The following is a 24,194-nucleotide window of genomic DNA, read 5'->3' on the forward strand; positions in this document are numbered from 1 at the left end:
CTGGCACAGCGAATATTTGAATGAAACCTTAAACAATGAAGGGAAATCATTCTGGTCCTCCTAGAGACTGTTGAAATGATATCGAGCTTTATCAGAGCAATGGCTGGAACAGCTCCAGAGCAGATCAAGCTGGCCTCAGCAGGGATTCCAGCTGTTAGCAGTACTTTTGGATTCATTTAAAGCAAACAAGAAACAGGAGATGAGATGCGTGACCCAGACTTAATTTAGGTAATTTGTGAACACTGGTATTTGCCAGTTTAATGCACGGTCTAGCTACAAAAGCCAGAGGCTCAATAACAATAATCAAACCATTTACCAGGTGTGCACGTGGAGTGTTAGTAAAAAATGTTTCCTACACTTTTGGCTATTGTGTCCAGAAGAGCACACTCCATTTTTGGAAGCAACTCCTCTCTTCATTAACCAGCTCCAACCCTATACTAATCAAACTAACTACAGCAGACAGTAATGAACAGGAATGTGCCTAATTTTTTATTTTTCAATACTATCTCTTACAATGGCTGTTGGTTGGTTTAACTTCCCAGAGTAAGCACTCAGAAAATTTCTCCAACACTCCCCTTTTCTAAGTTAAAAAAGAAGAGTTAGTCTTACACAACAGCTGAATAGTTAAAAATTGATATCCAGATACATGCCTTTGGAGTCACACATACACACCACCATATGAAGACCAATGCTCCAGCAGTCTAGTCAACAGTCATAAATTAAACCCTACAAAACTTGGAAAATGAAAAGAAAATCATCAAGACTAAAGCTTCTGCCCCATTATTTTAAGGGATGTTAGCTTTCCCAAGAGGGTGCAAATCAACCACAAGTTAAACAAGTGGCAATTACCAGCTTTAGTAAGGACCCGGGAATCATCAGAAAATTCCACACTGCACAGAAGCTTGCAAAAATAAGTTATCTATCATTCACTCAAAGTATTACACTCAAGTCAGCCAGAGAAATCTGCAAGTCAAACTGCAAGACACTATCAAAGTTTGAAGGCAGATAAAAAACAACTGTCCATTGAGAAGATTTCTCCCTGCCTCCCAGTGCTTCTAGCAAGCAGAAAAACAAATTCTCTTTAGCTGATGGCCAGGATCATGCTGTGAGACATGACTTACAAAATAAGCAGCACTAGAGCAGCCTGATACTTGGAACAGAATATTGCAGAAAATACCTCAGATAGAAGATGTTTGTAAGTAGAAATGAACAGTGCTTAATAGGAAGCAGTGGTGACACCAGGTCAGAAGAAGCAGTTCTCTGTGCTCCCTAGCATTAAGCCAGGGCCCCAGTGCACTCCCAGTGCAGACTGTATAGATGGTATTGTAACCCCATACTAATCCTGTATTTTACTCTCAGAATTAGTATGATCTTTGCAACCAGCAGGGAAAATTCTGACCTGTGCAACTTAATCCTGCCAACACCAACCACCCTTGCAGATTAAGCTAAAGACTCCACAATATGCTTTTCCATTTTCTGTGCCAGATTTTTGCGGTATATTGCTGAACAGCAGCTACTTTTGATCCCTTTTATAGATAATCTCTGTGTACAGCTAGCACATTAGACAGGTAAATTCAGAAGTTATGTGTAAAGTTAATTGAAAGGTTCTACATAGGCACAAAGCAATGCTGATCTACAATATCACTACAATAGTTGTCTAGAAAACCAAGGTATTAATAAGAATTAACAGTGCTGTAGCCACTACAGCTTTCATATATATTTTTATTTGGTGGCACACTTCAAATTTCAGCCCAATATGTGGTTCTCAGTTCGGAACTTGAGGGCAAACAAAAATCACTTTTGACCAGTCCTCTAGGAAATGAGGACTACCAGGGTTCACTTGATTGTCTTAGTTTTGAATGCATACTGTGCTCACCCTGATTCTAGCTCACAGATGTGCACAGTCTTTACATCCAGAAAGGGAAAGGCACCCAGCACATTCTATATTAAAAGAACATGAGTAGTCTGACATTTCATGATCAAAGACAAGAGATTCTCAGTTGAGGCTTGACTGACACACAAACACTATGGAGTGTTTCTTACGTAATTTCTTATTGCACCCAAGTTTTTTTCTGACAGACAGCTTGTAATAGTTAATTATAAAATACTCATGAACCTTATTAAACATTAGTTTGTTTGAATTTATGAAAGTTAAAATATTCCATTGGTATAGAAAAGCACGAACTGGGACCATTGGTCTAGCTTAATACTCTATAGAAATGGGAAGAAACAGAGGGAAGAAAATTATGTTGAAACACCAACAAATCATAGACATTAGCCTAGTGCCTGACAGAAAGGGAATCACCAGTTCCAAGAGGGAGTAAAATTCTGCTCGCTTCAGTCAAGCAACACATGAAATGAGCTTCAGTGGCAGTATTGCATGAGAAACTGATCCCTCATTTCCTTACAACAACTTAGTTATCAGTATTCAATCAAACTATCACTTGTAACTGCATAAAAATACCCTGTTTCCACAGATAGCATTTCCACCAGGTGGTCTGGTACTTGCTTCTCCTTGCTTACATGCAAGCCTGCTGATCAGATTTAGATCTTCCAGGAGCTGAAACCTCATCTCTCCCTTTTTATTTTATTTAGTCTTTTGCATGCACTGTCCTAGCTTGCTTGTTGTTTGCAGGTACATAAAAGCACTTTTAAAAAGTTTTTTTTTTATAAACAGCCTGAGGGTGGGAATTGTGGGAAAGACTATTCTCCCATCTGCACGAAAAAGATGCTAAGACACTGGTTTATTTTTGCTTACCAAGAAAAAGTCTATTACCTGATAATATTCTGATTAGTGTAAGATGGAAAACTAGTTGTTAAATTTCTTCTAAGAACTAAGGGTAGAAACAAAGAGCTACCCATGAAAGCTCTATTCATGGATTACCTCTATGCCACACAGCTGTTGATGATTGGCATGTTATCTAGCTGTAGCTCAAGGAGCCCCTAATAAGCTTTCAAATCTTATGGAATGTGTCTGTAAGGAAGCCAGATCACAGACTGATGCCTGCTTTAAAAATGAGTTTCCTGCTAATGAATCTGTGATGGGGTTTAGGGAGCTTTTCCTAATGATTGGCAACAAAATTTTGTTTTTCATAGACTATTAATATGAAGGACTGTTTCAGCCTGTGACTAGATTTTTTTATTTTTCTTAAAAGAACACACACTTAGAAATAAATCTGGATGCCATTCAAGTTCAAGCTGGCAGCCAGAGCAGAGCCACTGTGAAATGGGAAGGCAGGGAACAGCCATGCCTCACGTGTATGCAGCGGCCACCTGTCAAGAGAACACGGAGCATTCACGGACCAGCCTTTGGAGACAGCAGAGCTCTGCTGAGCTGTTCCCATTGCTGGATACTTCCTGGGATCCTACAGGATCCTGAAGTCAAGGAGCAATTCAGAAACTCTGAAGGGATCTGACCATGGAAGAAGTTCTCCAGGTTTCCAAGGGCAAAAGAGTCCCAGGTATTCATCTACCACTGTATACTGTCTACATTGCTCACATTTTTAAAAAGCCAAGTAAACTAACACTGCTTTCAGACCACCACTCAAATTCTCTGTATTCAGCCTCTGGGCACATCAAGGAGAAAACAGAACACAAAGTTAAGGAAACAAATCTGAAACTGCCATAGGATCAGAACTGTCCTTGCAGTAAGCATCTCTGCCTGTTGGAATAATTCAAAGAATTAACCTCCTTTCTTGTATGCCTAATTAATCTACATGTCTTTGCGCTTGTCAATGAACACTTTTCTCCAGTACTTCAAGTGTTTATCTCATCTCCTGCAAATGCAAAGGCAGGCTAGATTTGTATTTCGCATCCTCCCGTGACCCAAGGCTCCGCGCTGGTGGTGCTGTTCCCGGGTCGCTGTGCCTCGCACGCACGCAGCGCCAGCGCCGCTCCAGAGCGATTAGCGCGCCGTGAGAGAGCGGGCATACATACCATCGCGGCGGGACCTGCCGCTTACAGGGCTATTGCCCGTGAATTAGTTCAGTCAAGGATATTCAGATTAAGTCTCCAATTAGCAGCTGTAAACATGCGCAGTGCGCCGATGTATCAATAAAGGCTGTTGAGTTGAGAGAGACCGCCCGCCCTGCGCCTCGGAGCGCTGGCCCGGGGCCAGCGGGATGATGGCTTAACGACAGTGCTACGTGCGGAGCGTGAGGCGATCGGCGAGAGATGCAAACTTCGCTCCGGAGCGCGCCCCAGACACAGCCCGGGCGGGGAGAGGGGAAACCCGCGCAGCGGCGAGCGCGCAGCGCTCACGGCCCCTCCCGGCGCTCCTCCGCCGGCTGTCCCTCCCTCCTGCCTGCCAGCACGGGAACACAGCCTCACCTCACACCGAAAAAAACAAACTACTGTCTAATTACGTCTAGGATTATTTTTGCCTTTTGCTGAAGCCCTCTTTCATCACTCAGAAAACTCTTTCAGTCCTCTCCTCTCCCCGAAGAGCCAAACCTGGCCAAGCTGCACTAATGAGAATGCATCCCAAGCAATTGATGCAGATGGAGAAAGGATCCCCTGTAATGAGCCCTGGGGGACATTCTGACAAGCACTACCCCCGCAGAAAGGCAAATTCATAAATAAGTGCAAGCTCATTAAGGAAATCTGTAAGGACTGTCCCTGTATGTTCAGTTTCTCAGCAGGGAATAAAAGCCTGGTAACCAGCACAGATATCCTCTGAGGAACATGTCTCATCTATGGGGTAGAAAGACAATCTCTCAGTTCCCAAAATATTCCAGCCTTTATTCTGCATCAGCACGTCAGACCTTTTCAGTTATCTACTAGTCACCCAGAGGATTACACCACTTTCTTTTTGTTTGTTTGCAACATTTAAAGAACTGCATATTCTGATGTGCTTGTGGTTGTATTAATAAAGGTCAGGAAATACAGCCACAACATAGGCAAACTTTCGCTGCTGTCAGAGCTGCCTGAGCTGCCAACATCCTTTTCTTATTATTACCCATTTATTTTTAGCCTGTGGGCAGTGAGCAACAGTGCCCATAAGACTTTTATCAGCTCACATTCAGTATGCAGCACCTCAAACACTTCCCACGGGGCAGCCCTGAACATCCTGGCAGGCAGAGGTGATGAGCCACCACCCTGAAGCAGTGTGCCAAGGGAACAGGGGCCCCAGCTGCCAAGGACAGTTCTTCCTTGAGGCCGCCACCCAGGACGCTTCTGGTGACCCCGCACGATCCCACCGCACCAGAGGAGCGCCACACTGGGGGAGATGTTTTCCTTTCCCCCTTTGGCTCAGTGCAAAACACCCTTCACTGCCAGAGAGGAATGCAGGGTTCAGGGAAGCACATCACACTTGGCGGTACCCCAAATACGCCTCAAGGGTCCTCCCTGTCAGATACGTCTGGGCTTCTGAGGCTGCTAAGGCATCACTGCACTGCATAAACAGAGAGATTAACGTTCTTAAGTGCTTGTTATCGCAGCAGTAACACCAAATTAATGCTAATTGATGAGACCAGTTATCTCCTATGTTAATTTTGGAAGGAAGCCGTCTCACTCACTTCCCACACATCTTTTGCTCACCCATACCTTTACAGAGAACCTTGCCTAGATAACAGTATCCTGCATAAGATTTTAAATTAATATTTAAGGGTAAAACCCATTAAAATTATCTATAACAAATTACCATCAGAAATACTTTCTACCATTGTTCAATAACATGTAGTCTTTACCTCTAAGGCTCTACCTACATATAAAGTTGTACTGCTCTGTCTACACACGCACTTTGCAACAGTGCAGTCCCTCAGTTAAAGTGGATAGATGTGTATTCAGTGAAACAAGATCTTCGGATTCAAGGGAAATTTATAATAATAAAAACTGTATATCTGTTCTACAGCTAGGCAATAAAATGTATTGATTAAAAAAAAAAAAAAAAAACAAAAAAAAACATAAATCTTCTTAAGTGTTTTATTGCCTTCTCTCTCCACCATGTACACATCTGGTACTTGCACCACTAAGGTATGTGTAGACAGACACTTGGCAACTCTGAGCAAAGCAAGCATGCATAGACAGACATGCACACACCACAAACTGACTGCCAGCCTTACATCTCCATGTATTAAAGATATTCACAAAAGCCCTCAACTCCTGAACAAGGAAGTCTGCTCCTTAACCCAGCCATAGACAACATTAGATTCTGTATTTCTGTATTTTAAGATCGGCTGCAGAATTCCCACTTCCCTTTTTCCACTGGTCAAACATCTCCCATGGATTTATGCTGCCACCACCTGACAGAAGAGACCAACCTAAAGGCCAGCTGTGTTGTGGCCACTGACACAGGCTTAGACTGTCCTGCTGGGGCAATGGCCATGCACAGGGACACAGCCATGCCCGACAGGTTTCAGCCTGCTCACACCTGCTGCTCTCCTTTGCTGCAGTCCCCTCTGGAGCCTTACCCAGTCATTCCCACCACCACAACTCACTAAAACAGCAGCTCTTAGGAGATTTCTCAAGGCCCAGTTCAGGATTGAGTCTTACAGCAATCATGTTCTATAGCATCTAGGGTAGTTTCTGCAGGAAGCACTGCAACTGTTGAGCAAGGGAGGCAGTCTCTCTGGTGTGAGTTCAGGATGCTTCCTGAGGATGCAGAAAGCCTGGAGTGTTCTTTCTGGCTCACTTCCCTCCTTTTTCCTCTTCCTCTCCATAATCTCTCTTCTGGCAGCCAGTGTGACAAGAGCAGTTTGTACTCAGAGCCACCACAGGGGAAGCCAAGGCTGAGCCAAGCTGGAGGCTGGACAGAGGCTGCTCTCCCAGGATGCCAGCTGGTTGGGCAGCCAGAGCAGCCCTCTTCCCTGGCATGGACATGAGAGATAGTCACTGCATAGGCACGACAGGCTGGTAAAAAAACCAGCTGGTGGGGGTCCTGCAGCTGGCTTTGCTAGAGAGATGGGGTACAAATGCATCTCTGTGGTGGGAAGCACACAGCAGGAAGGCAGGACAGATGCTTGAGGGGGAGGCAGAGCTATAGGGTTACATATGCCCATTTCGGTGTGGGGGTCAAGTAGGCACTATGTCTGCCCATAGCTGTGGTCACCAATGGCACAACCAGTGCCTTTTCTAATTGCTGCCAAAACATTGTACTAACACAGCTCAGAACTAGCAGCAGTAGCTTCTACAGATGGCAAGCAGTGAAATATGCTTTTAACCAAGTGCCAGCAAAGAAAAAAAATGTATTTGTTTCAGTTGCAGACATCCAAGTGTAAAGAAACAAACAAAAAACAATGTCAACTACATTTTTACTCTTGCCAAGAAATTATCAGTGCAAATGTGAGACTGCACTGAGCCTTTAAGTCACCAGTTAAAACATGAAGTAATGCACTCAAATATCTTGGTAAAATGCACAACTTTGACACTTCAGTATTTGACCACCATGAAATGTTGAATTACACTGAATTTGGCAATGAGGACCAGCATTCACAAATCCTCTCACTGCTCCTTCATGAAGAGGAAGTCTGTAAAACAGTTAACCAGGCAGTGATCCTTCCTGTTGGCCTGCTTCAGAGAAACCATGCACGTGCTCCATACAACAGATGAGATGACAGAGGGTAAATTCATTTACTTAGGTGGAAACACTGGTGAATATTGCCAAGAACAGAGTTACCATTACATTATGAGGGACTCTCTCCTGCTTGTGCACATCTACTTATATGACTTGGCTTTTATGTCTTAACAGCAGGACACGTTACAGCATTTATGGTGAAGCTTCTCCTTTTTCTGCTATTCAAACCACTTCTACCAGATTTCCTGTGGGAAATCAGCAGGGGAAGGTGCACTTAACACATACAGTCTTCAGCAGCAAGCACAACACCCTAGGGCTGTTAGCAACCCAGGCACAGGTAAGTTGAGGACTAATTGACACTTCCCCCCTCCCACCACTTCTTTAATATCTTCTCTCTCAAATTCTCTGGTTCTGCTCTATTTTTGATACCCACATGGTCCAGTGAGGGACTGTGCAAGATGCTTTCTTCACTCCCTGGAATCCCAAGGCAGTCAGGAAGGTCCATGCTGACTTCCACCACAGTCTGCTTTTCTCACACCCCAGGCTTCTACCATTCCATATGGGATTCCCCACCACACACTGTCCACCCCTTTGCATGCATTACTGGAATAACTGCTATTGTTAATGGTATTAAGACAAGTTTGCCATAATACAGTCAGTTAGTTGCAATGGTCAGATAAAAATCATAACTACTATCTATTTCATCAAGTAAGGTTCCTTGCTGCCTCTCAAGAGGCCACATAAAATATGACCTGCATTTCAAATGTAAGAAAAAAGACCAGGGATGGCACAAGAAATGCAACTCTTCCTGAAGGTTTCCAAGCACATTCTAACATAGTCTAAGCCAATCACCAGAATATGTGCTTCAGGTCCCATTGATCTAAACGAGCCTTTAAGAAAACATACTTAAGTGAATTGATGAACCGGAGCCAAAATTTTAAAAAACATTTTTCTTATCACTTTGTATAAAAAATTACAGTGCAAGAACACATAAGCAATGATTAATTATATTATGACTTACAGACAGGAAAAATGCAGACATATATCTTGTTTAGATTTTCAGGTCCAGAAAAAAAAGCACAGAAAACAGACTATTTATTTTGACCAAAAGATTCACATGAACTAGAGAGATAACCATTTTGAGTCTTGTATCTTTTTTAGCTACAAAGTAGGATGCAATTCTCTGATGTTTGGCAAAAGACATGACTACTCTGCCACTTCCAAATGCAAAACTTTGGACAACCTGTGCTGCTTCCAGTCAATGCAGATAGAGTACTATGCTGTACTCCTGTCATTTACACTGCTCATTTTTATCTGGGTGGCTAAACATAAACATTTAGTAAGCCTCCATGGAACCACTACCCTCAGCAAAAATCTCCTGGATTACTTTATTTGTGAAAAATCAGAGCAACAAGTAGGTTGTTTAATCAATTGCTTTCTACTAAGTGCTTTGCATGTTGGCACTAAGTTTATTCACCTACTAATCTTATCAAAGCACAATGTCAAGAGAAAAAATGACTGTAGGGAAAAAAGCTCCTTTCTGTCACTGAGAGATAGTAGATGCATGTGTTAGTGATGGAGAGGAAACAGAGCTAACAGCCCTCTCCAAACCATTCACAGGAATGATCACGAGTGGTGTGCTGATGGGATGACGTGCCTGTGAATACTTTAAACAGTTGGAGATAGATGATTTACTTGGCATGAGCCTCCTTCATGATCTTACTTCACCTCACTGACTGAACAGAGAGAACTTATTGCTTTTCTGACCAACTCTGTAATCTCTTTTCAAAGCAATAAAAGGTCTAAACCAAATTATTGTGTAGTGTTATGCATCTGTCAAAATCTTCTGTCAAGCCCCATCAAGTTCTGTACCACTGCATCAGTTATTCACCCTGGAGCCCACCACAGCAGCCATCAGCCCTAGGCACAGGTACCAGAAGCAGTTTCCAAAACACCTCTTCCCATGAGCTCCTCTACTAAAAAACCTTACCAATAAAATCTTTTTACAGAAGCTTAAGAGGGAGATGTGTTGTTGGCAGCTTTCTATCATTGTTTCAGTCTTCACCTTCGTGACAGAAGGATTACAGTCATGAAAAATCCAACCCAGGGCTTTAAATTCCCTCAATCCTCCTTTTCCATAGATCTAAATAAAACCAGTAACACTTACTCCCTTCCTAATCTCCTCATTCTCTCAAAGCCATCCACTTTACAAGATGGGTGAGTGCTATGGGGTTTGCTGGTGCCAAGGAACAACTTGCTCCTGGCCTGCTACACAATGGGAAAACTCAATCCAATTGCAAGAGGAGCAGAAAAAAGTGAATACCTCAAAGAAACAAAAAAGAAGAAAGTACCTGGTCTTAGTAAGAATCATCTTGAAACATTTGATAAAAGTATTGATCTCTTCCAAGTGTATCAAGTTTGTTCAGGAAACATCAAAAATTCATTTTGTTAAAAATGCATTCATGCTTGGATCATTATCTCCTCCCTCTCTCATTCCTTCCACATACATATGGGAAGAACTTGCAGTACTGTTGAACATCACCACCTTGGGGGAAAAAAAAGTTTTAAAAATCCGTGCAATATGGAAGAGGATGAAGAAGATACTTCCATGTACTAAATCAAGCGAATTTCTCAGGAAGAACAAGCAGGGTAAGTCTGCATTACACTGAGCCACCATCTAGATAAATTTGGAATTTAAAGAAAGAAGAGTTTACTGTGAAATCAAATAAACACATTGGAATTCACAGAGTTGGAATCCTTAATGCAAAGTAACAAGCCACTTTCACTGTGTACCTCCTGTACTGCATCAGTGTTATGAGAACCAATGTCCATTTTAACATATACTGCTATTAGCAGTGAACTGTATGTAATGGACTAAATTATTCATTAACAATTACCTTGGGAAAAGGCATACAAATATTAATAGCAAGGATCATTAGGAAGAAATCCTTTGCAGAAGGGGTGATTAGATACTGGAACAGACTGCCCAGGGAGGTGGTGGAGTCACTGTCCCTGGAGGTGATTGGATGTGGCACTTAGTCCCATGGTCTAGTTGACATGGTGGCGTTCAGTCACAGCGTGGACTCAATGATCTCAGAGGTCTTTTCCAAACTAATTGATTCTGTAATTCCATGGCCAGCTCTCCTCCCTCCCAAAATGCAAGCTCAGCAGGACAGGGCACTGAACTCTCAATCTCGTCATTTCCCCAGTGGCTTTCCCAAGGGTACTGCACCTTGCGATGCTGCACACACCCCTGTGAGTACAAAGGACAAACACTCCCCATACACAGAGACCTTCATGCCATCTGTATTACAGTTACACTGGCATTCAGTGAGCAGTGAGTCCTCATATAAAAGCAAACTGAGTGGCACATACTATTTAGGGCTTGCGAGTGATCAAGCCATTGGTCACCACACCAGTAAGGCAACCTCTGCAAGTCCCTGTCATTAAGAGCTGACGTGGTACCAGCAAGAACTGCTACCAGAGCAGGCACAGCAATAAACAAGAAGTTACTGCAGAAAATGTGTGATCAATACAGGAGAAATTGTGGAAAACTTCACTGCTTTGCCACCATTGTGTAACACCAGAGTCTAGCACGACTCACGAACTGCTGGACTGCAAAACTACAGACAACAACAAAAAAATTGCCCTGATGCCACAAACACATGCACAAACTCAGGATAAACAGACCATTCGTATCTTTACATTGCCTGAGAGCACTGACATCCCTTCACTTACAGGATTAACCACCCTCTGCCTTTCTCTGGCACTGTGGCTGTAAAGCATGTGGCCAGGCTCCTGGCACAGTGTGATAAAGGTCGCTGGCAAGAAGGGAAAAGGAGGACCCAGAGAAGCCACCTGACTGCCAAAGGTTCTGGTGTAACACACACCAAAGGCAGCACGTTTTTGCTATTGCTACCATGAAGTAAGTTTGCCAGTGCACTACAGTCAGGTTTTTAAGAGTGATGATAAATAATAGCTACTGAATTCCCGCTGCTTGCAACTTCAACATCTGAGGATTAATACAAACACCATTCCCTAGAGGCTTCCCATGCTTCTGAACCCACTTACAGATATGTGCATCACTGTCTGTACAATATTGATTCATTTCTCCAATACCCTGTCCCTGCTGAAAGAAGAATTTATCCAAAAAATTCTCCAAGTGCCTCTTTCAGAGTAGATCTTTTGAAAGTTTCAAAAGTCATTAAGAATAATTTGATGAAGAACAAAAACAAGTGTTAATATGCCCGAGTTTATACTCGTCTGATTGTCAAGCAAAAATTATACATTCCTGCGTATAATTAACCAGGCTAACTAATCTTGCTTGACAAACACGGATATAAACATCAGCTTTGACACTAAGCCAAAGCAACCACACTAGGATCTGTGCCAATGCTGAATTCTTCATTCTCATATCATAAAATGACTTGTCTGTTGTATTTACAGTTCCAGTGGCTCCGGACTCTGCCGGCAGCTGGCCAGAAGAACAGATTTGAACTTATACATTATGCCAGAACATGTGCATTTGATTAGAAGGAAGAAATTGCGCATATTTCTTCTGGATGGTGGTATTCATCAGACCTTCCATTGTAAACTAATTGTAAGAGATGTTTTGCTACCCACGTATCAAAAATACTTTGTAGCATACAATAAACCAGTATATATCAAGAGGCAGTACTGCTCTTCAGCCTACTATAGCTATAGGTTTCTGTTATCCCACTCTTCAAATCAGTACTTCAAGTCAAAATTCAGCATTTCACTCTTTTAATTGCAAAGGATAAAATTTGAATGTTACAGAACAGCACTTTTCTTTTTTCATACATAAATGCAAAAATACCTTACCTCATTACCAGAGTTGAGGAACTTTGCAAAACTACTTCTGTGACATCTCATCCATTTCTTCAATCCTCAGGGACAGAAACCTTGGTAACAACCTGCTAGGCAGCCCGTATTTCAAAACCTACCTAGGAACACTCCATGTGATAGGCAGAAGAACCCACTCTGGTTCCCAGCAAACACTCACTAGCTATGAACTGTCACCACAAAAGACCTGCTTCTCCTGTGATCATTAGAGAGGGTCCACCAGGATAGGATGAGCAGGGTGATGTTATGGCAATGAGCAGAGGAAGCAAGTTTTTGAGAAGGTTCACATCCCACAGGGACTTCTAAATTAACTAATCGCACATTGAAAACTTTTTTTTTTAACTTCAGGCCATACACTTGACATTGAATGTGAGCAGTTCTGTTCTGAGCTGAAAACATCAGTCACAGTCTTCCTTTGACACAGAGCAAATCTGAAGATTATGAATTCTTGCTTTATTTTCTAACCAGCAGGACTCACTGGTGTCCAGCAGGTCCAAGATGGGCTCAAGGTCCCCAGTGGCAGGCCTGGCATGGATTTCAGCCCTTGGTGGTACCCAGGAGGGTATGTGTGACTCAGAGCAGGACGTGCTGCTCTCACGACGAGGTGCAGAGTCCACTCAGAGTGCAGCCACACCAGTCCAAAGTACCAAAGTACCTTGCAGCCCTCGCCACGAGGGCCAGCGCAGCCGCTGGCAGCACGTCAAGCGCTGACTCAGCTGGGGTAGCCCAGGGCAGCAGGCACGGATGGCACTGCCCTGGGACCAGCCACAGGGAGAACTGCCCTTCTCCACAGAAGGGGAATACCACAGCCTCCTAGCAGCAATGAGTTACCCAGACACCCCACTGCAAACAGAACTTTAGCATTTCCACACACCAGCCAGCCAACCTGGCTTCTGCCATACTCGTCCCCTGCCTCCTCACATCAGGCACTTCCAAGATCCCCCAAGCTCCACGGAGTCTTAAAAAAAATAAAATAAATTTTAAAAATACATTCCAAAGGCACTCCACCTACTACCAAAACATTTCTCAAGTCTTGCAGAAGAAATTTATAGAACAATGTTTTTCTACAGGGCGCTCCTTCAAGCCCCTGAAAATGCCAGTTAACCCCAAGAAGGAGCTTTGGGACCTGGGGAGTCAGAAGCTGCAGCACATCACCCTTTCACCTGCAGTCCCTGGAGCATGACCTGAATCCAGAGGGCACTCTGGGTGACTGGCCTCACAGACCAAGCTGCAGCTTTGCTTCTGACCTCAAACACCCACCAGCTTTTCTCCACCAAGTAAAGCTCCAGCAGAGTAGTGAAGGTCCTCAAAAACAGAGCGATTTCTGTCCTTCTGCATGAGGACATCAATCTTCTCACTCTGAGGAGAAGACTGAACTTGGGTCAATTATGCCTCAGTGACATCCTTACCCATTTAGCTACTAGAAAAGGAGAACCATTGTATTATCTTACTAGAAAATGGAGACTAGTTGATGAGAATGCAAAAGCCAACTAGCAGTGCATTAGGTCTGTCAACCTTTAACCATGTTTCAATCATTTAACCAGCGAGTATTTTAAAATATGACTTACACCAAAGATAGATCTGTATCACTGGTCTGCAAAGATGAAAGGTTACATTTCGTGATCAGTCCTCAAATGTCAACCAGCAGCTCCCATGAATATCCATCACCCTTGAAAATTTTACTTGTTCATTCTCTTTGATACAATCTTAACTTTCTTGAAATGCTCTTGAAATTAATTTGGAAACAGCACAATTGTAACTGACTTGTTTCTCTCATTTAGCTGAAAGGAAAATTTCTTTTATTGGACTAAAGTTGTTCAGGTCTTATTATGTTTGTGTAGCTACAAAACATGAAGCACTTCATGCTAAACTGACATAATCTGATATAAATTCACTTACTAGGCAAATCTCTCCCCTTCTCCCAACACTCAGGCTGAAGACTAAAGTCATACTACTTATTTAAAATATAAACCTTTAAATAACAATGGGCTGATATGACATAAGTACATTTTCATGATAAACTGAGTTACCACGTACCTAAAGGCTTATATTTTAAACAAATCGTTGTGAACTCTTAGTTCCAACTAATATCGATATCCCAAAACAATAAACTCAACAGCACATGTCCCACAAAGAAGTTCTGGTCCAGTTGCCCATGAACACCCCACATCCCTACAAATGTTAAGCTGTGAAAGTTTTGTGGGCAATCATTTACATGTAAAATCCATCAGATAAAATAAAAAAACATTGGATTTGAATTTCGGATTTGTGTGTATGCATCCATAAGAGTTCAGAAGGTTTAAAGGTGCAAGAGAAATGTCTTAAACCGACGTGGGAACCTGCATGTAGTAGTCAGTTGTTAGTCACAGGAATAATCTTCCTTTGAAGGCGTCCCACATCTCAGTTACAGACAGCAGCTGCTATTCCAGGGCCTCACATACCCATGGTACTTATTATTATAACAAGGGGGTTGGTTACTACTAACGTCTGATGAAAACTTTTCTGCATTTGGTTTTACAAACAACATTGAGATATGGAGTCCCTTTAAGTCCTGAACTGTTGCCTTGCACTTCCATGTGCTGTTTGGAGTCTGACAACTTTTACATTAAAGCACATGAGCCAGAAGTCTTCCTTTATAGCAAAGGGCTTGCTGTCTATTTATAAAACAAGTTCTGTTTGCTATTACTATTTGTACAAGAATGCCTTCAAAAACACCAAAACTCTTTTAAAATCATCTCTACAACTCAAAGGCACTGCCCAAATGACCTTTCTTCCCAATCAGCACCAACAGCCTCCATTCATCCATTCAGCTGATTTGTTTTCTTGTAGAAAGGGTAGACAGCCTCCTTACACTCCAATCCAACTTTTCAGTAACCCCACTCAACATCCATCCCTACACACAACCCCTCTTAGCCAGAAATGTACTTTCAGTAGTAAACAGGTAAACAGAAGTCACCCAGAGAAAGGATGAGGATGACCTTAAAGGTGTGCCAAGGCAGGATGGTTATTTATATCTCCTAATACCAGGCTCTCAACAGAAGTGAAATCCAATCTAAGCACATTTAAAAACATATCTACCCAAGCTTTAACTGAATTGATGATTAGCAATTCAGCAGAACTAAGCATAAGGAACAACGTTTCAATCTTTCATTATTCCCACTACTGTGTGTATTTGTGTGGGGGTGCATGCACAGGTTTCAGTGTGTTCCCAAGCAACTGGTAAACATCACTGAACTTTTCACAGGTAAACATCACTGAACATCATCTTCATTTTTCAGGAGGGAATTGTAGTACCACTCACACGTGCCTTTAGTCCAGTGCAAGTCAGGATCGAGAGAAATGCCTAACTTCTCCCTTTTGTCATTTTTTTGAAAGTTCCATTAGTTTATCTTCTGGCATATCTCTAAAAGCAGTGGACCTGTGGAAAATTTACTATGCCAAGTCAGAAATAAAAGAAATAAGGATGTTTTCAGTATTCAGGGCAACAAAGTAAACTTAATTCCAAGCTAGTTTGCTTTGCCATAACAAAACAAACAAGGAAAGAAAAGACAAGTTATCCCCAAACTAATGGCACTGCAAGTGCAAAAAAACTTCATTGGGAAAGAAACTAATAATACAAGTGTCCTCTCCATTTCTGAAAAAGCCTAGAAAAAAAACAGCTTTTCTCTTTAAAACGAAAGTCTGCTGTGTTCAAACGAAACATCCCATATTTGTGCATACTCGATGCAGTAACGATAACCTCTTTAGCTGTAGAACGGCGACAAGAGTTGGAACCACGAAACTATTTAGGACACTACTACTACATGGGAGAAAACATCCAAATAATCGGATCAGAGCCGGGTACGTTCTCAGATGGGGGTGGAGAGCTTGCTCCCCCCGAAACGTAGCCCAGGTTAGACATTTTTGGTCCCTCCTGTGCGCACTCAGGTGAGCGCAAGCAGAAGCGGGGTGCAGCCCCACCGCGAGGAGCGAGGAGTCGCCTGCAGCCCCCGGGACGGCTGCGAAGTGATGGTCACACAGCGGAAAAGGCAAGGGGCTGGACGGGGTCCGGCACCGAGGAGCCCGGCGACAACCCACCAAGGAGCCGCCCCGGAGCGCTGCTGGCACCGGCGGGGAGAAGGACCGGCAGCGGGCAGCCCCGCTCCCAGCGGCACCGCGCACCCGGCAGGCTGGAGAGCGGCACGGAGCCCCTGAGGAGCGCACGGCACCGGGCGGTGCTGCGGGACACGGGCACCCGCGGGCCAGTGCCCGGCAGGTCCCGGCGGCAGCTGCCAGGCGGGTCGGGCCGGCCGGGACCCTTACCTTGGAGCGCTCTTTCACGTAGTACTTGCCGAGCCGGCTCCCGCAGTACATCACCAGCCGGTCTATCAGCGTGAGGAGAAAGTTGATGGCCTCGCAGCCCTCCTCCGTGCCTCCGATCCACTTGATCTGGTCGCCGCGGAGATGCCGCTTGGCCACCCCGCGGCTGGGGCCGGCCAGCTGCCCGTCGGCCAGCTCCCCGTCGCGGTGCATCCGCTTCACCCGCTCCAGCACGCAGTCCCCCACCACCTCCCCCAAGAAGTTGTCCAGGTAGCAGAAGCCGATGTCGTGCAAGCAGGGCACGACGTACTCCAGCGCGATTCGCTCCAGGTCCAGCCTCATGATGTGCCCCAGCGGCATGGCGCGGCGGGGACGGGCGCGCCGCTGCTCTGCCGGCGCCCGCGCTGCGAGGCGATGCCCGTCGGGCCGCCGTCCGCTCCAGGCCGAGCCGGGCAGGGGCTCCGCCGCGGCGCGGGGCCAGGCGAGGCGAGGCGAGCTAGAACTTCGGCCGCCGCGGGCTCGGCTACGCACCGCGGCCCGGCGCTGCGGGAGCGGCGGTGCTGCCGGAGCCCTGCGCTGCCGCTACTGCCGCCCCAGCGGCGCGCGGGAGCGGCCCGGGCCGTGCGGGAAGGGCGGGGCAGCCCCGCCCGCCGTGAGGAGGCGCCGCCGGCCCCGCGCCGGTTAATACGCCGGCTACGTGCGGGATGTGTGCTCGCGCCGCCGCACGTGGGAGGGGCCGCGCGGCACCGCCCCCTCCCGCCGGGCGGCCAATGGCGCGGCGCGGGGCGGGGCCGGCCCGCGGGCAGCGCGCGGCGGGGGCTCCCGCACGTGCGCGGGGGGCGTGGCCCGCGGTCCCGCGCGCCCCCGGAGTGGCGCGGGCAGCGCCATTGAGGAATTGTCCCCCGGCATGTCGGCCGCGACCCCCGAGCCTCGCCCTGCTCCGCCGCTCCGGAGCTCTTGGAATAGCCCGAGTGAAGTTTGCCAGTGTCCCGCCGGGGCCAGCGGCAGTTTCAGCACCAGACAGAACTGTTGCATTAAGCGGCAGATGCATTGTGGCGAGGAGCGCACTGCTTTATAAAAGGTTTATATAGAAAAATAGCACTTCCCTGAATTATTTATCCCAAAGGGCCCGCCAGGTTGCTTGGCCCTGGTAGCAGGAAACACCTCCCGGACCGTCGGCGGCTTCGTGCCACGACGGGACAGCTGCGGTCAAACCGTGACAAACTTCGTTCCAAACCAAAACTCGCCTTTCCCTTGCCGGTAACACCGTAACAAGTACGGCCGCTGCTGGGTCTGTTCGGACCGAGCCGAAGCGAGCAGCCCACAGCCGCTCAGCTCCGCTCACACGCAGCGTGCCCGGCATTTGCTAAACAAACGAGAGGAGCCTCCACAGAAACCAAAACCAAAGCCACGTCACGTTGCTGAGAGGCGGGACAGGGCGGCCGAGCCTCGGCCGGTGTCTGTGAAGTTATCGATGTCACACAGCCCTGCAGCCGGCCGTGTGCCGAGGGCATCCATCCATCCATCCATCCATCCATCCATCCATCCATCCATCCATCCATCCATGCTGGTCGGCGGCCGCCTGTGCTGCCCCACGCGGCCCCGCGGAGTCCGCGCGCACACAGGCACAGACAGACAGACACAGACAGACACACAGACACACGCTCCCCGTCCGCACCCGCAGGGCCGGCAGAGCTCCGCCCGGGATCCCGCAGGACGCGGGTCCGTGTGTGTGTCTGTGCCGGCACGGCACGGCTTCGGCTGGAGCCCGGCACCTTTCACCCCCAAAAAAGGCAAAATCTCTGCTGGTTCTTTTCTTCCCCTTCACGTCGCGAATCCTGACGGGATTACCGGCAGTCCGTGCGCTGATGCTGCTCGAGCTGCAAACTCCAGGCATATGCAGGAGCGGGTCACGTATTCCACGTTTGTTCTCCTTGAATCCAGTGTATCTGCCCCTCAGTGAATAGCACTAAGCACAGGTCTAATCCTCTAAAGTTATTCCCTGACAGCTCTGTCGAGAGCCAAGCAATATTACATCAGATAAATTCGTATGTGGTGAGATATGTGCTGTAAAAGGACCTTATTTAATTTAGGTACATACTTCACATTAAAGTGGGGTTATAATTAATAAGATACAATTCTGAATCTTATTAATCCCTTAATGCTTATCTGAAGAATCAGTCATGTTAAGAGCAGTTGTCATAATCAGCAAGGGATGCAAGATTAGTTCAACTGCAAAATCTCAACGTTATGAAATTTGGATACATTATATTATTGTTGATGCATTATTGTACTGTTCACATATTTTTATTATGTAAAAGCCATTATGTGCCAAAAATTCTTTGATTCTTCCCCTTGTTCACACACATGCAAATATACAGTCCTGTAGTATAATCAAGTATTTGTAGACGCTGAATTTCTAGCCTTTCTATCAAGTGTAATGATGCCATTTTGACAAGTCAAGGGATGCCTTTTGGCAGTAGCTGAGGTTGATCATTACATTTTGAAAGTTTGAAACAGATTTGATGCCAGATATGCATCAGAAAAAGTCACCTTAGAGAGCTGGAGATTTGTCTTAGAAAACTGAGTCCGCAGCCCTGCTTGCAGAGTGATGTTCACATAGTTGTGAATACTCATTCCTCCAGCATTGATGTCCCATCTTCCTCAGGAGGGCATTCGCTGCCATTTGTTGGCAAATCAGGTTTTCTGGTGGACAAAGTGTTTTGTCCCTGGAAGCATGATGTGCTTTTCATACTAGCATTTGCAGTTGCAGTCAGGTGCACTATTGTTCCATGTGAAGATAAAACATCAGGAGGAGCAAACCCCAAGTGTAGTTATTTTATTTGTTTTTATTTACTGGTGCTATTTTACTTCATCTCTTTGTCCCCTGATGATGATAATGCCCCTTGCATGATGATAATGAAAGTGTGATAGAGATTGTGGTTGCTTAGGTTAGAAACTCTCTGTGCGTACAGACTGCACCCAGAAACAGTTTTCATTCCATCATTATACTGGAACGAGTTTGTAACCTGTGCAATCACAGCCTCTATCACACATCATCTTGATCACAACCAAGAAAGGACAAATTCCTGCCTAGCCCACAGATACTCTGCAAGAGCTCTCTCATTCCCCTTAGGGGTACCAAAGCTGAGTCGAGAGATGCTGGGCTGCAAGTGTAGCAGTTCCCAACTTAGCCATGAACTTGCCAATAAAAAAGCAAAGCAGTCCTCAGAGTGCACTAGAGTGTATGAGAACTACCCAGAAGAACAAAAGAGCTGGAACAGGAGCAGACATTGAACCTTCCATAGCACTTAGTGTGACCACAGCACTGCTCCCCAAATAAAGCTAGCACAGAGCATGTACAATGTAAGTGTCAGACGGCACAAACAAAGGCATGAAGGTGTGAAATCAGACAATTCACAATGTCACCTGCACTTTTGGACATGCATTAAGTTTGTTTACAGTGCTGTGCATCACAGGCATGAAAGGTGTCACCACATTTTAATTAAAGATCCTACATCATTCAATTATATATGAGCAATCCCTCTGCCATGTAAAGCTCTGTTTATTCTTACAACATAGATTTTTTTTTTCACTTCTAAAATTAATTCTGTGTTTTCTTACTTTTCATTTCATCTAATTTTGAAAACTTCTGATTCCTGCATATCTGTTGCTTTCACTGTATGGCACACATTAGAGTTCAGCAGACTAAAACAGGACATTAGCATGCTGGCAGAATGATTTTTAAGGAGATTTGTTTTAGAGGATTAGAATAATTGGTGTCTGTCAAGCCTGGATATTTTTTATACACTAATGATGGTTTTTTGACAAGAGAATTTACAGATGAACTGCTTCACACTTTTTCAGAGCAGAGAGTTTTAAACATTTTGAGTCTTTTTTTCAGATTTTTCCTGCTGGAAAGCCAGCCACACTACTTCAGTGCTAGGTCTCATCTGCAAAGGCCCCAGCAAGAGAAAGGGAAGATGGGAAGAGTATTCTTTATATCAGTGAGAAACTGTAAAACTGTACTCTTAGTACCTCATAGCATGATTTGTAGAGCTGAGGTCTCATAATCTAGTGAGACAATAACTGAAGTTCTGCTTACAGAAGGCACTTTTCTGACAGTGTTGGTATAGTTATACAACCCCTCTGGCCAAGGGGCAGGTAGTGTTTGTACAGAGATGACACACCAGTGCTAGCACACCTTGCCATGACTTCTTAAGAGGTCACTAACCCCACCTGCCCTGCCCATCCCTCTGCTGCTGGTTTCAACCTCTCCTCCGCAGTGGTGGCAGAAGAGAATGTGAGTATCTGCCTCAGCCCCTTCAAAAGTGCAGAGTCCAGAGCCTTACATCCACCTTCAGTGGGGGCTTATTTTTACACAGAAATAGCTGAGGCATCAGCAGCTGTACTGTTCCTTTGCCTGCTGTGCAGGTATCAGCTCCTGGCAGAGCAGCCATGGTTTGGAGTGATGCCTCCTCCAACTGCAGCCACAAGACTTGACAGAGCTCCTTTGTCAGCACCCTTCATGTTATGTCACACTGAAAGCAGGAGTGAGGGTGAAGGTACCTGTCATGGCTTGAGCTGACCCAACAACTCATTCAGCACCTTTTCCCCCCACACCTCTCTTTGGCACTTGCTTTGGCACACTTTGGATTCTTTGATGGCTGATCTCCTTTGCTAAGGTGGCAGAAAAGCAATTCTGAGCAAAAAAAGTAAGGAGTCATTTAGGGAGTTAAATTATCTTAGGTCCAGTGAGATGTGCTGGAAGGATGGGAACCATTGAGACTGACTTCTTTGGGCAGGAGTGAACAATTTGATAGACAAGAAGGAACACCAGCTGCCTGGCTGAGGTGCTGACTCTGCCCTCGTGAGATCCCACAAGGGGTGCTGGGTCCACATCTGGAGTCTTCAGCACAAGAGGTACATGGACCTCTTAGAGCAAGCCCAGAGGAGGGCATGAAAATGATCAGGGGGCTGGAGCACTTCTCTTATGAAGACAGGCTGAGAGCTGGGAAAAGAGAAGGTTCTGGGGAGACCACATTGTGGTTTTCCAGTGCCTAACAAGGGCTTTTAAAAGAGAGGGAGAGGAACTTTTTATATGGGCAGATTAGTGATAGAACAAGGGTAAATTACTAAAACTAAAAGAGAAAGATTTTGACTGGATGTAAGGAGGAAATTCTTTACTGTGATGTTATGGAGGCACTGGAACAGGCTGCTCAGAGAAGTTGTGGATGTCCCATTCCTGAAAGTGCTCAAGTCCGGGTTGGATGGGGCTCTGAGCAATCTGCTGTAGTGGGTGACATCCCTGCCCAGGGCAGGGGGTTTGGAACTAGATGATATTTAAGGTCTCATCCAACCTATGGCATTCTGTAATAGCTCAGCTGTCATTGGTTTTTTCCCTTCCTTTCCAGACAGCCTGAATGAGGTTTGAGTTAGTTAATGTGTGATAAACTTTCAGGTAGGCTTTGAATAGTCTAAACACCTGCTAAAGATTGCCTTGTTTGTAGTGGCCTGAGTATCTGATGCACCAGTGTCTTCCAAATCTTCATCTTGGGAAAAACACACAATAAATGTTGTAATGGCTAGGGGAGCTCAGCTAGCTGTCAGCCACAATCAAATGTTTTATCAAAGTTTTCCTAAAGCAGTCTGGATGTAAAGATGGCTCTTTGGGAAGTGAGATTTCCAGCTTCCTGATAGGATAAACTGCTTCTATCTTGTTCCAGCAGCCCCTGAGGAATGCCAGCCCTTAAACTTGCAGCTTTTACTGGCCTGTGGTGCATCTCTTGTAGAGCAATGGGTGTTTGTGGCGTGTTGTCAGCTTGAGGAGCCTTGGCATGTTCCAAACTGTCCTGCAGGGAGTTAGCAAGTGAGCAGAATGCAAGGAGAGCAAAGTTTAGCAAATGCACTTCATGCACAGTCTGACAGTATTGCACTAGGCAGTTCATTTTATGGCTATCAAATGTCATACTATCAAGATCTTGGAATTAAGTATGGCTATGAGGGTAAAAAAAGCAACTATTGAGACTTTCATCATGTAAATGGAGAAGTTCAATGTGGTAAATAAATAGCACAAAGAAGGAAAAACAATAAATTTTGATAATATAATATTTTTGTAAAACAACATTTCAATGAATTTTGAATTGCTGATATCTTTGTAGGTATCTGAATGTGTAGATTCATATGTATATTTCCATGTTTTAGAGAGGTTTGTCTTACCTTTTTGATTTGGATTGATCAGTTAAGAACTGTATCCAATGCAAGTACTTATGTTTGAAATTAAATAGAAAATTACCATGGATAGCATTATGATTAATTTTAAAGTTACTTCTTTTTAAGTAGGTGTTCTTCCCCATAAACCATATCCCTTTCTCCCAAGTGTATCTCAATGTTTCTGGAATTAAATAGTAAATCCTGATGACAGAGAAATAAGTCTGCAGCAAACAGAGCATTGTAATAAATTGGAGGATCTATCCAGGAAAAAATAATCCACAATCCTTTGATCAGAAGACTGGAGCCATAGACGTGTTAACTGCATTGCCAGGGATTTCAAGCTAGAGAATTATAACAGTCAGAAACATAAATTTTGACAGACAAGAAATCAAAATTCTCAATATTAGAGAGATTTTTACTGATAAAACCAGATCTCAAAATCTTTTCTATGTCGTTTCTTTTTCAAAGACATGAACTGACCATTAATATAGATGAACACCAGAAATAAAGTCTTTAAAATATCTTCCCTGTTGGTTTGCAGTTGTTGAGTTTTCACATTTCTAGTTTTCCCATAGCTTCCAAGGAAAACAAGAAGTTAGTATGTGATGTAAACAAAAATCAAAACAAGAGGATATTTGAAGATAGACAGTTTTAGGGATCAGACTCACCACTTTTCCTGTTCTATCAGTTAATGAATGAGCAGTCATTTATTGTCTGGGCTTTATAATTAAAGTCGTTGCTGTGCTGTTGTCAGTACAGGCAAATTTAATTTCTGAGAAATCTCTAGCTGGCAAGAAAAATTACAGTTGATTTTCAGCAGTTACTGAAATGCCAGTAAGATAGTAGAGCTGTTTGGGTGGGGTTCTTGGGACATTTCTCTTTGGATGTTTTTTTTGTGTGTGTGTGGTTTGCAGGTTTTTTGGTTGTTGATTTTTTTTTTAAGTTGCTGAATCAGACACAAAAAAAAAACCTTATAAGGGAATAAATCAGAATTCTGATTCTTCTTACCTGTTTTGGATCAATATAAATACAAAAATAGTCTTCAACATTGAGGAGTGTGATTTGCTATATCTTATTTCATCTCCTTGCCTTCTTATTTAGGAAGTCCTTACCTATGAGAGGAAAATTTTTGAGCAACTTAACTAAGCATACATTTTAAATCTCCTGCCTTATCTCTCAAGAATTATGGTCCTCCATTTTTTCTTTAGATTAAGATATGATATGAGTTAAATAAATAAACAGACATCAAGATTTTATTTTTTTTAAAGTGCCGAATGAGAGGTTAAAATGTTTCTAGACTACTTAA

At 44.4% G+C, this 24,194-nt stretch overlaps 1 protein-coding gene across 1 annotated transcript in view; it reads right to left on the reverse strand.

The window, feature by feature from the left end:
• The window catches only part of EGLN3 (egl-9 family hypoxia inducible factor 3), a 28,531-nt gene extending 11,245 nt beyond the window's left edge, over positions 1-17,286 (reverse strand). The window contains exon 1 of the mRNA XM_056492130.1: positions 16,679-17,286. Within this exon, the coding sequence (XP_056348105.1) occupies positions 16,679-17,035 (357 nt within the window). The 5' untranslated portion in view covers positions 17,036-17,286. The remainder of the gene's footprint in view (positions 1-16,678) is intronic.
• Between the last annotated feature and the right edge of the window lie 6,908 nt (positions 17,287-24,194).

This window comes from Oenanthe melanoleuca, chromosome 5, assembly GCF_029582105.1.
Source record: "Oenanthe melanoleuca isolate GR-GAL-2019-014 chromosome 5, OMel1.0, whole genome shotgun sequence".
Classification (NCBI taxonomy): Eukaryota; Metazoa; Chordata; class Aves; order Passeriformes; family Muscicapidae; genus Oenanthe; species Oenanthe melanoleuca.